General features: G+C 43.6%; 1 protein-coding gene across 1 annotated transcript in view; it reads left to right on the forward strand.

Moving 5' to 3' along the window:
- Nucleotides 1-6,992, forward strand: part of MRM1 (mitochondrial rRNA methyltransferase 1) — an 11,207-nt gene extending 4,215 nt beyond the window's left edge. Inside the window, exons 4-6 of the mRNA XM_006016070.2 lie at nt 1,554-1,674; nt 5,964-6,083; nt 6,193-6,992. Of these exons, the coding sequence (XP_006016132.1) occupies nt 1,554-1,674; nt 5,964-6,083; nt 6,193-6,254 (303 nt within the window). The 3' untranslated portion in view covers nt 6,255-6,992. The remainder of the gene's footprint in view (nt 1-1,553; nt 1,675-5,963; nt 6,084-6,192) is intronic.
- Nucleotides 6,993-15,198: the final 8,206 nt, after the last annotated feature.

Raw genomic sequence — 15,198 nt, forward strand, 5'->3', positions numbered from 1 at the left:
TCGTGTAGGCTCCCCCAAGTCACAGAAGTGCCTTTGAAAGTGGTGGGGCCTGTATTGTGTTTGTGCACAGTGCCCCTACCAAGGAGAAGCTGCTTCCCAGGGTCTGGTCGCATGATGGCAGTATTGTGCAGCATTTAAAACGAGCAGAAACAGAAGCACTGGCTGGATTTGAAAGGCTGTGGATTTATGCGTCTTGGGGAGCGGGCAGCTCCAAGATGAACCTGGAGATTTGAGCCCTGTAATAAAATGAATAACACTATAAGGGGAAATAAGAATCAAAAAGTTCCTCATTTTTATATGATTCCTTCAATCTGGGTAGCAGCTAAGTGCTTCGCAGTCTGAAACGTATTAATCCTGCTGTAGCTCTGTGAGATGGGGCTGTGCTGTTATTACCCATGTTTTATTGATGGAGAAACTGAGGCACAGAAAAGGTAAGTGTCTCATGCCCTCGCTGCTGTTCTCACTTTTCACTCGCAGTTGTGTGCTGTCTAATGAATTTTGGAGTTTGTGACAGCAAAATCTGAGGGGGGTTTCACACATTTCTGCATTTTTCCTCCTGCATATTTTGTCTAAAGCACAAGAGGGTTGCCAAGATATCTGGCTCCCTTTCTTCCCGTGCAGTGCCAGAAACCACGTCCAGCTGCACCCTAGGTCTGTGGCAGTCAGCACTCTGGATGATGATGAAATAAAAAGCCCATAAAAGATATTGATATTTAATTGAAACACCTGGAAGAATCACTTTGTTCCTATAAAGCTCAAATTATTAACATTCAGGGCCATTGTTGCAGTCCATTTAATTGGACCCAAATTGGCCAGCCTAACCTGTGGCATCACATGGGCGTAAATTTGATGTAGTGCAGTGTAAAAATGGCAGATTTCACAGGAAATGGGGCTGGCAAGGAGCAGCAGCTTGATTATCACTAAAGTGGATTGTCCAGTAAGGGACCCCAGCCTGATAATTAAGGCTGAGCCTTTGTAAAATAAACCGTGGCTGCTCATCTCCTAAGTTACCATTCAATAAGAGTAAGGGCCTGCTAGCGAGATGAGGTCATGAGGAACTGTGTGTGCTCAGCACTTTTGGAAATCAGGTTAGTTATTTAAGGGACCCCGGTTTAAAAATTCTGGCTGAGGCTTAAGGCTAATCTACCCATAAGAGTGTGGCCAGCATCCCTCCGGCAGGTAGAGGCATAACATTTTCCTGACAGCTCCACTGGCAAAAGCTTTGGGGTCGATGCAGCTATGCTGGAAAAACGTTTTGGTTTTTTTTGCTGGTCCGTTTATTTTGCTGGCTGGACTAGAGTGATTGCTGCCAGCAAAAGCACTTCTTTGGCCAGAAGATCTGAATGATTGCTGGGAGGGTTTTCAGGTGATAGCTGGACCCAACTTTTCAGGGTGAAACATCCAGCACATGTTGAGCTAACAGACAGAAAGCAAGTCAGCTGTGTATTTGTTGCAAAGTTTAATAAATGCCATGGGCACATGTATGTGTATTTGTCTTGAGTTTGGAAAAACTGATGTTTACAAATATTCCCCCCCCCTTCTTTCTTTTTAAGGCTAAAATTGAAGCATGCTGGGAAGTCGTAGGAACTGTCAGCAAATCTGAGGTTGAAGGAAATATCCCTGTCGTCGACTGCTTAGACTTCCAATGGGAAAAACCCACTGTTTTAGTCCTAGGTACTTCACTTTGCAGAAGTTATATTGGGATAAAGGTGTGTAAGTGAGTGAATGATGTGGAGACTTTTACTACTTAATCTAGCGTCCATATGAAGTCGATGCATCTGGGTTGTCTTCCTTACATGAACTCTTCTTTAGGGCCTTCAGTCTGGGAACAAGCTAGGCCCCAAATAATAGAATAAGTGGATATAAACAGTGCAGGAATAAATTTAGTCTGGAGATTAGAAGAAGGCTTCTAACTATTGAGAAGTGAGCATCTGTAACTGCCTTCCAAGAGGAGCAGTGGGAGCAAAACACCTAACTAGTTTTAAGATGGAGTTTAGTAAGTTTATAAATGAGATGATCTGGTTTTCCGGGCTAATTCAATAATCCAGGAGTCCTCGGTATCATAAAAGCACCGGTCAGAGCCGAGGTGCCTGTGATGTGACTGTGACAAAGCGAAGCTTGTGGAAAGTTGCTGGCCCTTTGCTGATTGTGTTATGCCTAGTGGTGAGTGAGATGTGAGAGCAACAGGGCATTCGATAGTGCAAAGAACTGTTTCACTAAAACAGTGAAATTTAGCTTGGCAAAAATACTCGATTGACTGCCCCAAAAGGCCAAAATTCCTGTTTGCTCAGTGAATGGGAGCAGTCAGAGAGGTAGCGATGGAAATTGGGTCTTGATCCTGATGTGGACTGAACCCTTGTAGTAGCGCAAAGGAAGCTGCTTGTTTAGCTGGATACATCCATCCCTAAATGTTTAAGGGGCTCAGGTGGGGGCCAAATGAAATTTGTGAGGGAGATGGTCATTAGCGCAGTGTCAACAAGCAGGTGGGCTTCATGCTGTTTTGTGCCGGCCTTCGTGGAAAGCCTTCTCGAGTCACGCGGAAGCCCGTCTGCACCGTGCCAGCAGGCAGCGAAGGTGGTTCAAGCCATTATGCGGAAAGGTAATGTCATGCTGATGATTGGCCATGGAGGGGCTGTAATCCGGCACAGTGCTATCATTTACTTGGCTCTGAAGACGTTTCTTTAATTAAAATGTTTATTGAACTCCTGGAAATACTGACAGGACGACACAGGAGATCTGGCATCTCGACAAGATGTGTGGTGCTATATTACAGAGGGAATAGAAAGGCTGGCAATGCAGATGATGGGCCACGAAGAAATACGTGCCAGAAACGACGACAACAGCAAGGGGAAGGAAGGGGGAGAGAGTGACAGTAGTGTCATTACCTTGAATTATGAGAGATTTCTCCAGGAAAAAGTTCAAATATTCTTTTGTCAGGGGAGATTGGAGGCTGATTGGTAGAAGCTTGCGAAGAGGTCCCAAACCTTACTACTGTAATGATTTCAACTCTCTGCTGAGCACTAACTCTTCCTGGGAAAGAAAATTGAGCATTATGGAGTAGTGTGCTACTGGGGTTGTTTGAAGAAGTATCCTGGATCTAAATATGTAGCTGTTGTATACCTGTGGCAGCAATAGGGAAGAGTGGAAATAAATTAGCACAGGACCGAGCTTCCTGTATTCGGTACGGATTCTTGTAACAAGAAAAGTGTCATCAGTTTGAATCCGTCTGCCCAGCATCCTCATTAACCTCGCTTGCTTGCCAAAGGGCATGGTTGGAGCAATGCTTCTCCAGGCTGTCCGTGTGCAAGGTCTGTGCCTGCAGGGATGGGCTGAGTGCCCTAAAGACTAACTATTCTCCAACTATTTGGGTTGGTCTAATAAAAGAGATCAAATTCACCCAAGGAACCTTGTCTGCCTAAAGACTGAAGGGCTTTTATGGGCAGGGACTAGATGAGCATCCTTCCTTGTCCTAGCAGTGTGAGCAAGAGGGTAATTTGCTTTCCATACCCTTTCCTTCTCTGTGCTGAAAGCTGACACTGAATGAGGGAGCCCATTCATACCCTTAGTGGTGTTGATTTTATTAAGATGCTTATGCCACGCCAGCCACCGAACACCCGTCATCTTTTTGTCTTCGTTTGGCTGCACTGGAACGATCCAGAGCCACAATTCTTAATGCCAGCATTAATTCTAGAAGAGAGGGTAAACCTCATTTTTCAGCTTCTAACTCTTTGGTATTAAAAGGTTTCTGGTACCTTCATCTGAAGCATCAGGTGTTGTCATTAGAGACAGGATGCCGGAGTAGATGGTCCATGGTGTCTTGGCTAGTGTGGTGAGAGGAAAGGCCCTATCCCCACCATTAGCAGCCCTTGGAGAAATCTGGCCCAGCCCTGAAAAATATGACACTAGTGGCTTGTCGTGCAGGGGATCCTACAGTTGCATTTCAGCTGCATTATCGCTAGGAGACAACCTGAGATGGAAAGCAAAGAGGGGCAGTGGTGAATGTTCCCTGCGCCAGTATAAATGACGATTTTACCTGATTCAATCGACACTCTCTCCCACATGTCACTCTCTATCTAGAAGTCTTTTTGGCCTGAATTTATGGATCCTAATTATTTTAAATAGCTGAGGCCATAAAAACCTTTGCAAGAGCTGGAAGCAAAATCGTAAGACCCTTATCAGCAAAAGAAAAGGGGGTGTTCCAGGAAACACGATACCTTCGGTGATCTCCACTGTCCCAGTGAAGGAATCCCACAAGATGAGCTCAAAAGCTGAGGCAACAAATGAAAAGAAGACTTTTTCTGTGTTAAGGCAAGAAAGAAGATGGGAAGATGAAATTCTTCCTGTTCTCCGCTATTGCCGGGGGGAAGGATGTTCTGTTAGCCATCTTCAGGTCCCTGCTCTGCCACCGACTTGCTGTTTGACCTTGAGTAAGTCACTTAGGTCTGGTCTGCACTGCAGACTTTTGCTAGTACAGTTGTGTTGCATAGGGACATGAATTCCTCCCCCACCCATAGTATTTGTGTATCGGCAGAAACCCTGTTGTAGACGCACTTATGCCAGCAGAAAAGCACTTTTGCCTGCATTAACTTACTTCACTCGTGGAACTGAGTTGGCTGGGATGGATTAGCCGAGGATGATCCTGCCTTGAGCAGGTGCAGATGACCCCATGAGGTCCCTTCCAGCCCTACTTTCCTATTATCTGGTATACATAATATTGGCAAAAACGCTCTTCTGTTATAATGTGCCTACCTAAGAGGTGCTGCCAGCATAGATTAAACCAGCCAACTCTTTGGCGTGTAGACAGGGTCTTCGTTTAGTTTCCCCCCCGTACAATGTAGATAAATACCTTGCAAGGGTATTGTGAGGTGCTGAAATGCTAAGTAAGATATTTGTGTACCAGGTAACTGGGGATTATACGTTAGATGGACAGCTTTGACGACCTCATCCGCTGATGGAGATGGAGGTGTGCACATTAACATTTCCAGCATGTATGACAGCTGAGTAGTGAGGTCAGAAGCCAGTAGAGGTGGCTCCTCTCTATAGTCATGGTGAGGCCGTCTACAAGGATGGTTGGCTTCCTCTGCAATGGGTCTGTTATGTTAGATGCAGACCAGGGATCATGTCTTATTGCATTTACTATGTTCCACTTATGTCTTGAAAAAGCCTTTGGGTAATGAAGCTGATCTGGAGTTCGAAATGGTATTGGGCTACTCCGCCCATGCATTGTGTGTGTTTTCTGTCTACATGTGGGGTTGTTTTAAGCCTCTCCTTTCCATTTTCCTTTGTGACAGTGCAAAGCAAACCACTGCTAATGACTGGGGATAGATTTCACCTCTGTTTCACTAGTGTATCAGGACAAACGTATCAGGGCTATTGGATGGTTTAACAACTAATCGATTGAAGCCGCTGGTTAAGCTCTGTGTTAGTTGCACCCAGCTGGTAATACTGTGTATTAGGAAGGCTGAACCAGTCACTATCAATAGGGATAAAAGATTTGCTGGATCAGATCAGACCCTTGGTTTGCCAAGTCCTATATCTAGCCTCAAGTGATGGACAATATGATGTACCTAGTCAGCTTTGCTTTCCAGCACATCGATAAGGTTAGTGCGGAAGGAATCCTATGGATCTTTGTATTAGTGGTATGAACTTCTGATGGCAGGTGCTGCAGAGGTGCTGAGTATTAATGCACACTCAAACTCCTTGGGCAACTGGAAAGCCAATAAAACCATGCAGTTTGGCTTGATGTGTTTTTCTGGATGACTTCTGGGAGTTGTTCTTGATTCTGGGTGGTCTGCTAGAGTCCGTGGGGTTGATAATGTGAGTGTTTGCAAGATTGGGACCGAGGTTTTGTGTAAGAAAGCCGTGGTAGCTATTTCATTGAGAAATGGGTGTCAGAGCTGCAGAAACCTGCCTTGTTGGCTCCAGGAGTCCATGAACCAATGACCAGTATCTTTGTTCTACAGGGAATGAAGCCAGTGGACTTTCCCCAGGGACGCGAAGCTTGTGCCACAAGATGCTGACCATCCCCCCTGGAATAGCCTTGCATCCTGGACTGGATTCATTAAATGTCTCCGTAGCTACTGGTAAAACAGCATCTGTGCAAAAAATATTTGCGAGTCACGTTTCTTTGAAAAACCAGGATTCGCAGGATGCTTCTTTTTCAGCTAATGACTCCATTTTCTTTTCTTGCAGGGATCCTCTTGCATTCCATACTGAGGCAAAAAGCAAAGCAGCACAATGCAATTTCACCCTGAATTGTGCACATCTTTTGAAATCCAGCCTATTTAAGAAGCAGAAGTGTTCAGTGGTGCGTGGTTTCGTTGGTGGTCGATACAGGTGGATATGCAGATGCAGTTTTTGGGCAGGTTTCCAGTCTTTTCACAGCTGCAAGCTAAGGAGACTGTGATCATTGAGCCTCCTCCAGGGGAATATTTACCGTAAAATTTAAAAGCTTCCCAGTTATGCCCACGGGAGTCCCAGAGTCCAGTCTGCGTCTGCACACAATTGCACCTGAGCATCGAATACACCTGCCTCTTCAGACTGCACGTACAGGCTGCTGAATAGTCCTAGTTCTTACATATCTGAACTTCAAGAGAAAAGACAAATAGAGGATGCAACAAAGAAAGGTGTAGCCTTTAAAACCAAAAAGCCAAATCCTTCAGTCTTAACTGAGGCAAAGCATCCACCAAAAGCAACAAGCCTTGTGTGCTCACTTATAATAATGGAAACCAGTGCAATGAGGTAAATGATAACCAGGCTCACTGAGAGCCTTAGCACAGTAAGGAGTGCAGAGTCTGGTCCATGTTGTGTATGTTCTTCGCAGGACGATGCTATTTCCCACTATTGTTTAAACATCTGAAAAAGTGTTGCATTGAATTTGACTGATAAAGAGGGGTGTGAACTCAGTGCTCTGATAGATGTGACCTGCTGCTAAATTCACCCGAGGAGAAAATAAATGGAGCCCACTAAAATAAAATCTCTGGAAGATTTGTTGTAGGCTTGCAATGGTCTTTTTGTTTTTTTCTCCTATGTAAATCAAGTGCCCCATTAGTGAAATGGGACATGACATATTTGTGTTGGCTGCAGGTGAGGAATGAGAGCCGGGAGTCACCAGCATGTTTTTTCATTCGTATTGTGAATGTTCCCTTTGCATTATGGACCTGATCCTGTTGGGGACTGAGCCCCTGCCCAGCACCTTCCACTCCCACTGAAGTCAATGGGATTCAGGGCATTCAGCATTTGCAGGGTGTGTGGACGGAGGTTTCCTCTGCCAATGTTTCTTGTTTGAAAACTACACTTGCTAAATTATTGAGAGGCAAATGAATGTTATCACTTAGCACCTAGATTATTTTATTTAGTTACTGTGGCCCTTTGCATAGGATCCCTCATTAACACTTAATTTACAGTGCCCTTTAGGGATAATTTCAAACAATTCAGTTTACTCCCTCCTCTCGCTTCCAAATGAGCAACTAAATCACTCTGAGTGACTAATTAGGACTTTCCATTGAGCTAAATGAAATCTGTAAACTCTGGTCTGTGAATGTGAAAGATTTTTTTTTTTTTCAGCTGTTTCAGGTCAGTTGCTGGTTCCAGTCTTTGGCAGCTGTGTTTTCTGCCAGCCCAGCTTTTGTTCTGTCTCCTTGCCAGAGGTAGCTGCCTTAATCTGAAGTCACGTAGGGTGGCACCCTAGGGCCTCTAGACACATGCTCCGGGGTGGAAGCGCTTTAATTAGAGCGGCTCTCAGCATTTGACGAGCTTTAGTTAAAGCACCTCTGCCACCATTTTGAAGTGCGGGACTGCTGAGTACACGTGACGCGGAGGCAGCTGGAGCGCGCTAATTAGCACGCTCCAGCAGACTCCATGATCGAGTCCGCTCCGACACGTGCTAATCAGCATGCATCGGAGCAAAGGTTCATCCCATCTCTGGGTGCCCTTAGAGACTAACTGGTTCAGAAGCATGAGCTTTTGAAGGTGACAACCAACTTCAGATCTGCTGGCTGGAGAAGAGTGCATTGGGTTTTTTTGGTAGTTGTGTAGGCACTCGCCCAGCAGGTTTACTTGCAACTGAATCCCATTTTGAGGGTGCTCGGAGTGGTATTAGCTGCTATGAGACTACTTCTTTGCAGCATCCCTGTGTTGAAGCAGAGATGAAGGTTAGGGTGCCTTTAGGGAACCTTTAAGTGACCAGTGCTTTTTCTTTTTGTAGTTCTGCTTGTCGGTGCCCCTCTCTGGAGTGGTTACGCCAGGGCTGGATCCTGTGGGTTTTTTTAATATGTTCCAAGCTCCCACTGATGTCAACGGGCATTTGGCAAACTGGCTGCTGGCACGGGGTAGCTACGTGGGTTTATGCCAACAGATTCTGGCTCACAGTCTACGTTTGTGGCAAGAACGTCCATCGTTTCCCTCCCTCTTGATCATTCTGCGTGCCAGTTCTTGCCACGCAGCCGAGGTTTCTTTTTCTTTGGGTCTCTGCAGAGAGGTGTTGCCGTGATGGATTGCCTTTAGGTGGATACCTTGCAACTGAAAGCTGCAAAGAGACGTCGTAACCTGCTGCGCGCTCAGGTGCTGTTCTCTCCTGATTTTTGTTCACATTACACGAGGCATATCCCTCCCGCTTGATGCTTTTGCTTGTGTTTTTGACATTAGGTCTGGCACTCTCTGGTTTCCTTAAAACTTTGATGAAGCACACGACTAACAAAAAAAAGAAGGGAATCCAGCCCTGGAGCCTTGTGCCAGCAAAGTTCATTGGCTTGTGCCTTGCTTTTGAAACTAACCTGCCAAGCGTTCTCCAGAATTGAATTGTCCTGTGGCCACTTTGCGCACTTCATTTTTCCTTTGCAGCAGACATCTAAATAACCTGTCTGGTACGACTCATAGAAGGGTCCCCCTGACTAGCCTTAGTTGTAAATCCTTGCTCTTGGCATTTCTTAAAGCATTGCTTTAAATCGTTTTTCCAAAGAGAGGATCTCTATATCTTTTAATCAGATGGAGAACTTGTCTTGCCGGGAAAGTTACACCAGTATAATCTGAGGTCTGAATTTAAACTGATCTAGCTAATTGAGTCCAAACCCCGACGTGCACTTACTTATTTTAGTATAAGAGAGAAGCATCCTGTGTAAGTTGAATTGAGAACGGGGTTAAGTTAAATGAAAGCAAGCCCCTCTTAAACCGAAGTAGGAGCGACCATACGTGCTGACACAGATTTCACCACATTCAGCCTGAGGGCTGATTTAACGTAAGCCTTTCCAATTTGCCCATGTAGACAAGACAAGGGAGGAAAAAGAGCCTCAGGGTTAAGGCAGTGCACTGGTACTTCGGGTTCCATCTCTCAGTGTCGCAACCTTGTGTGTGACCCTGGGCAAGTCACTTAAACTCATTGTACCTTAGTGTCCTATTTGTAAGATGAGGACAACAATGCTTCCAGTCTTCCTCCTGCTTATTTAGATTGCAGGCCTTTTGTCCTAGGACCGTCTGTTTGCACGGTGCCTCGGATACTCCCAGTCTGGTTTTTAGCCCTGTAAGAGGGTACTGTAATGCAATGTGAGGAAATAAAACCTAGATAGGCATAATTTTTCATGTTGGACCTTTGACATTTTCCCATTATTTGGCCTGAATTTCAAGGGTGTTGAGTACTTGAGGCTCTTAGTTTAGTCCATGGAAGATGAGGTTACTCACCACCGTTGCAAATAAAATGAGTTGTCCTCCATTAGATCGTCAACTCCACCCTGTACGGAAAGCAGTGCGGGGGGAAGCCCAGCAAAAGTTACGGTTTTGTGAAACTTGGCATTTTTGTAGCCGGGAAGGTTTAGAGGTGACAGCCATCTAAAAGATGACATTGAAACAACTGCTTGATTGAGAGAAGTAATGCTTTCTGGGGTAGATATATAACATTTTAGTTTCCTGTCCAGAATGAGTCAAGTTTTAATATTGTCATAAAAAATGACTGGGAATGAAGAAAGGTTCATATGAATCTTCCCCTGTATTTCAGGTTATTTTTAAGAAAAACCCTTGTTCTGTCCATTAGGTGGTGCCCATGATATACATTTTCTCCTTTTTAGAGGAAAGAGAGGATTCTAGAGACTTAGAAGCAAACAAAATCCATCCTTGTTAACATCAGGCAATGAAAATAAAGCCTTGGCTTTATTCTGGACATACAGGTAGGTTTATTCTTTTCTTACTTTGTATTAGGTTGTTTTTTTTTATGTAATAAGTTTGAAAGTGAGGGACATTTCCTTAGGTTTATTCCTACATGTGTGCTGGAAGATAACCTCAAGTGTAAGAACATCAAGTGTAAGAACAGCAGTGCAAAGTTGCATTAAAGAGGAGGAAGTTGTCAGTAACGTGAACATATTGGGCAGTTGCTTCACCCTATTCCTGAAGGCTCCCAGAGTGCTTTGCAAACTCGATATCCTCAGTGATTTTGATCAACCTTTTCAGGTGAGTGGAGGCTGATGGGAACTTTTGGGAGGTTGCACCGCCGTGTTATCTTCCTGTTGTTACTCCCGATTGCCACACGGTTCCTTCCGTCTGCTCTGGAGACCCAGTCCCGACTCCCTAATGTGTCGGGGTGCCAAAGGTATAGGAAGAATGAATTTGGAGGGACGTGAGAGGTCATGGGAGTATGGATGGGGTCCGGGTGTGAGAATTCAGCACCACGTCTTGCTCCTCCGACCCGTAGAAGTCGACCGTGACGTCTCACGAGAGCAAAGCAAATAAAAGCTGGCTCTTGGCCATTGCATCTCTCAAAGATTTTAGAGATGGGAAACACCTGGGAGGTCCCTTTGGCCGGTGCGTGGTTGTTTCCTGTTGCATGTACAGATATAAATGATTTTTTTTTCCAGCCTCATTTTAGATGCACTGAGGTTTTCATGACTTAAGGACAGTATTTGATAAATGTAATTGATCTCTCTATTCTACGTGGGCGCATTGAAAAGACAAGCAAACCCCCCCCTCCCCCCCCAATAATTTTGTCTTGTAGTTCAGTAATAGTTACTAAAAAAAAACAGTGGACTCTTATGCCTGATTGTCTCTTGTTGATCAATCTCGTGGCCTTTTTTCCTATGTGGTACCTTGCTTTGACAGCAGCAGATCCCAGGGGTGGGTAAAGCGTGCAGCCTTCACTTTACGCTGGCAACAATACTTTATAACATTTTTAATGAGGCCTTCTATTAACACACTGCTGAATTGTTATAGCGATGCACATGGTGTGCTAGTGACTGTTTTGCAACCCATGCCGGCGTGGGGTTCGGGGATGAATTGGGGAGGATGTGCACCTGTGTGTGAGTATGGGCATAATCCGAATAGGCAGAGCAGTTCTGTGGGTGGCAGTTCTCAATTGCATGCCGGTTCTTATATTTATACGTACTGTATTACAATTATTGCAGGCATGTTTGTCCTCAGTTGGGACTATGTTCTCAGTTTACTAGGGGTCTCCATTGCTTTTCTAAATCTGCGTAACACGGATTTGTCTTCTGATAACTCTGGCTCCTTTTCCACTGGGCTAAGATGCGTGGCTCTTCAGTGCAGCGATTGACCACGCTGCTGGGATAGTCGCAATAATTTACCAAAGCAGATCGTCAGAATTTCTCTCTTATTTTGAACCCTATCCTGCAAGATGCCCAGAGCCCTTTGCAAAGTGCTGAGCAACCTCCGCTCCCCCTGAAATCAAGAGGATCCCAGGGCGTATGGACCCTGCCAGGATCACAGCATTTGAGACGGAGCTCTGTGCCCGATTTAATAAATACGATCCATTAAGTGGATCATTGCCTGCTTCTCCAGTTAATTTCCTGGGTTTTTTTAAATGTTAAAATGTAGTTTTTATAGTCTTTCATTATTTTTAGCCTTAAGCCTGAATATAATTGTCCCTGTAATACAACTGTAAAAAAAAAAAACCAAAAAACCAACAACAAAAAACCTCCCAGCTTTATATCATAAAGGAGGGCATTAATTGTCATTTTTTTGTGTACATCAGCAAGATCAAAACATGTTGCCTGATTACTTCTGTTTGTATATACAACCTCTTTGATACTTAGATATGAATAAAGTGTGCGCGTGTGTGGATGTGTAATTTGAAAGTCAATTCTTCCTTCCCTGCTGCTTGTCATAGATTATTTTCAGAAACGTATTTACCAAATTGATTTTAAAATTTAGTAATTGCCCTTCTAAAATGATTTCTCAATAATCAAAGCGTCTCTCAAAGCACAATGGTAAAATATGTGTCCCAGTGAGCTCAGTAGATATTATGTGTTCATTTTGACACTTTTAGCCAAACAAAGCCTAGCGCGAGTTTTCTTAGTCTAACCTTTACAATGCAAGTGAGCCATTGTTTAATGACACACTTGAACGTTAAGTGCAAAATGTAAGTTTTTTGTTTAACGAGAACAACCGCTACCCCTCTGCCATAAAATCAGTAATTTGTCCTAATGAGATTTGCACGAGTTTTGGGATTGTTAATTCGTTACTTTCTGCCCCAACAAATTATCTTGTTGTTGTCACAGCGCCTGGTGATTAGGACCACAACAGCGCTACGTTTTAGCTCCTCGATGAGATTAAACGTACTCAAGTGGACGTTATTTCTGAAGATAGGGCTGAATTCAAATTTTATTGTAAAGGTGTACGGTGTTTTAAATGTGTCTAATTTTTCTTTGGCCATGGTAGGAAATGTCTCGGCATCGTCTTTGTGCTGGAGAACTGCCTGGACTATAAAGTAAAAGAGAGAGACTATAAAGTAAAAGAGAAATGCGTCTGTCTATTTTGGTTGTTCAAAATGAGTGATGTGCAAAGAGTAACCCGCCCAGACAGGTGGTGAAAAAGGGAAGGAGATTTATTTGAAGGCTGAGAATTTCAAAGCTGTTGAGAGGGCTGAGACACCCAATTCCCTTTAATATTAATGGGTCCAATTCAGGAAAGTACATTACCCACATGCTTAAATCTTAATGCTGTGCTGTAAACACAACAGGAAACCCAGCGATGGCTGGGCTGATGGTGAGCGGAGATTGTTGCCTATCGTTCTGACCTGCGTTTTCCTTGTGCATCTTCTCATCGGTTTGTTTGCACCAATCCTCCTTTCCTTTAGCTTCCTTTGGGGCAGGAGGCATCTTTCCTGCCCTTTTCCAATACTTCCCTGGCACTAACCCACTGCAAATCTTAACAAGTACTGATGTTTCTTTGTGTTTTAGGAAGTACTTAAGCTCGGGCTTTCAGTTGCGTAGACTTCAGTGGGCCATAAGACCGTATTTAGAGGGAATCACATGCTCAGATGCCTTTAACATATATTGGTGCCTGACTCTCATCATCATTATTTGAGTTGGTCTAATAAAAGAGACCAGATTTACCCAAAGACCCTTGTCTGCCTATGTCCTTAGATCAACATGGCTACAACTAACACCTTAAATAACCTTTGGGCACTATCAACCTGGCTCGGTTTGACACCGGCACTTCCTATCTTCAAAGCACTAATTGCTAATTAGGCAGACAAGTTCTTTGGGTAAATCTGATATCTTTTATCAGACCAGCTCATATATTTGGAAAAAATCTTCTTTGCAAGCTTTCGGGTATAAACACCCTTCGTCAGGCTGAGGAAGCTTCTGCAGTTAGCGTGTGCTCCTCCTGGATGGTATGAATAGTAAAGAGGCCAGAGGCTGGCATGCAAGGTCTTCTTTACTATTTGAGTTGGTCTGATAAAAGATATCAGATTTACCCGAAGAACCTTGTCTGCCTGTGTCCTTAGACCAACACGGCTGCAGCCCATACCCCTGGCTGTCATCAAGGATGTGGCCTATATGTATTTATCCAGGGCCCAAAAATGGATGCGCATTTTATTCTACCGACATCTCCGTTTTCACCCTAACTCCTGAAGTAACCGATTGGGCTGTGCAGCCCTCATCCCATTGCACTAAGCCTGTTCTTATTTTTATTTTTTTAGTGGCTTTGTACAGAAGCATATCCCAGGGATGGGGGCCTTCAAAACCTTTTTAAAAAGTTCTTCAAACTTTTTCCAGAGTTTATTTACAAGAGGCCTATATAATTGGCCTTTTTAAATGTTAGCAGAATCAAGTTTATTGAACACAACAGCCCACCCCTCCAGTACCCCAGGTCTCTGCCAGTGTTAATTGTCCCATGTTTGTTTGTGACAGCTTTATAAAGAGGCTGTGATGAAAATATTGCTTGTTGATTCATTTTGCAGACTGTTCTACCTGAATAAATGATACCTCTGGGTACTGTGTTGAATCCTCCAGCCGCACCATAGTGATAATCGGAGTTTGTAAATGTAATCAACCTTGAGGTCTTGTTACTTCCACAGGTGCAATTAACATTACCATCTGCTAATCCATGATTAACGATGTTTACAAATATGCTACAACATGTTAAAATGTGCCTGCACTTTTTTTTTCTCCCCCTTACTTTTTTTTTTTTTTTTTTTTTAGCATGCATATATTTTGCCATCAGGAGCGGAGTATGGAAGGAATTTCCCGATGGAGACTTCTCCATGCCCCACCATTAATTCACAGAACATTTTGTTTCCATTATTTAGAAGTGCTGTTAAACTCCAAACCAGCTGTAGGAATGACAAGTTCAAATGAAAAGGTCCTCACTGCTAAATGGGATTTAATTGCATGGGGGTTGAGGTACAAACTGATGGATCTGAATAATAAAAGTTTGTTGGAAGTAACATATGGCATGATTTAAAGTAAATTTTTATTGATCATCCCACAACTGATGTGTTAATGAAATGACAGCGCTTGCTTTCAGTTTGATATTGATGTTGAGTTGGAACAGTGTCACACAGGAATATAATAGTGCATGGATTCTGATGGCAAGGCTGGGTTTTTTTTGGCTTTTTTTTTAAAGGAAAGTGGGTTTTTTATTAGCTGTCTTCTTCTTTTAACATACGCTGGAATATATTGCATCTCAAATGTATGTCCTCCAGATCTAGGTTACATGTAATTGCTCCGTAATTGGTAGACGCATGTAAAAACCATGGTATTTGTCAGTAAACCTCCTTAAGTTACCATGAAATTGAAGCGTGATATTTATTCTCTGTAAAATTTGTTACTCAAATATTGTATAAGATCACTTTTTGTTTACTCTCGGCAGATTTTCGTGATATGCTGCATACATGCATCTCATTTTGCACCGATGTTAACATTAAAGGGTGTCCTTTTTTGATACAGCAGGTCAGAAGGCTCTTCAGCTCTA

The sequence above is a fragment of the Alligator sinensis genome, unplaced genomic scaffold (assembly GCF_000455745.1).
Source record: "Alligator sinensis unplaced genomic scaffold, ASM45574v1 scaffold118_1, whole genome shotgun sequence".
NCBI lineage: Eukaryota > Metazoa > Chordata > Crocodylia > Alligatoridae > Alligator > Alligator sinensis.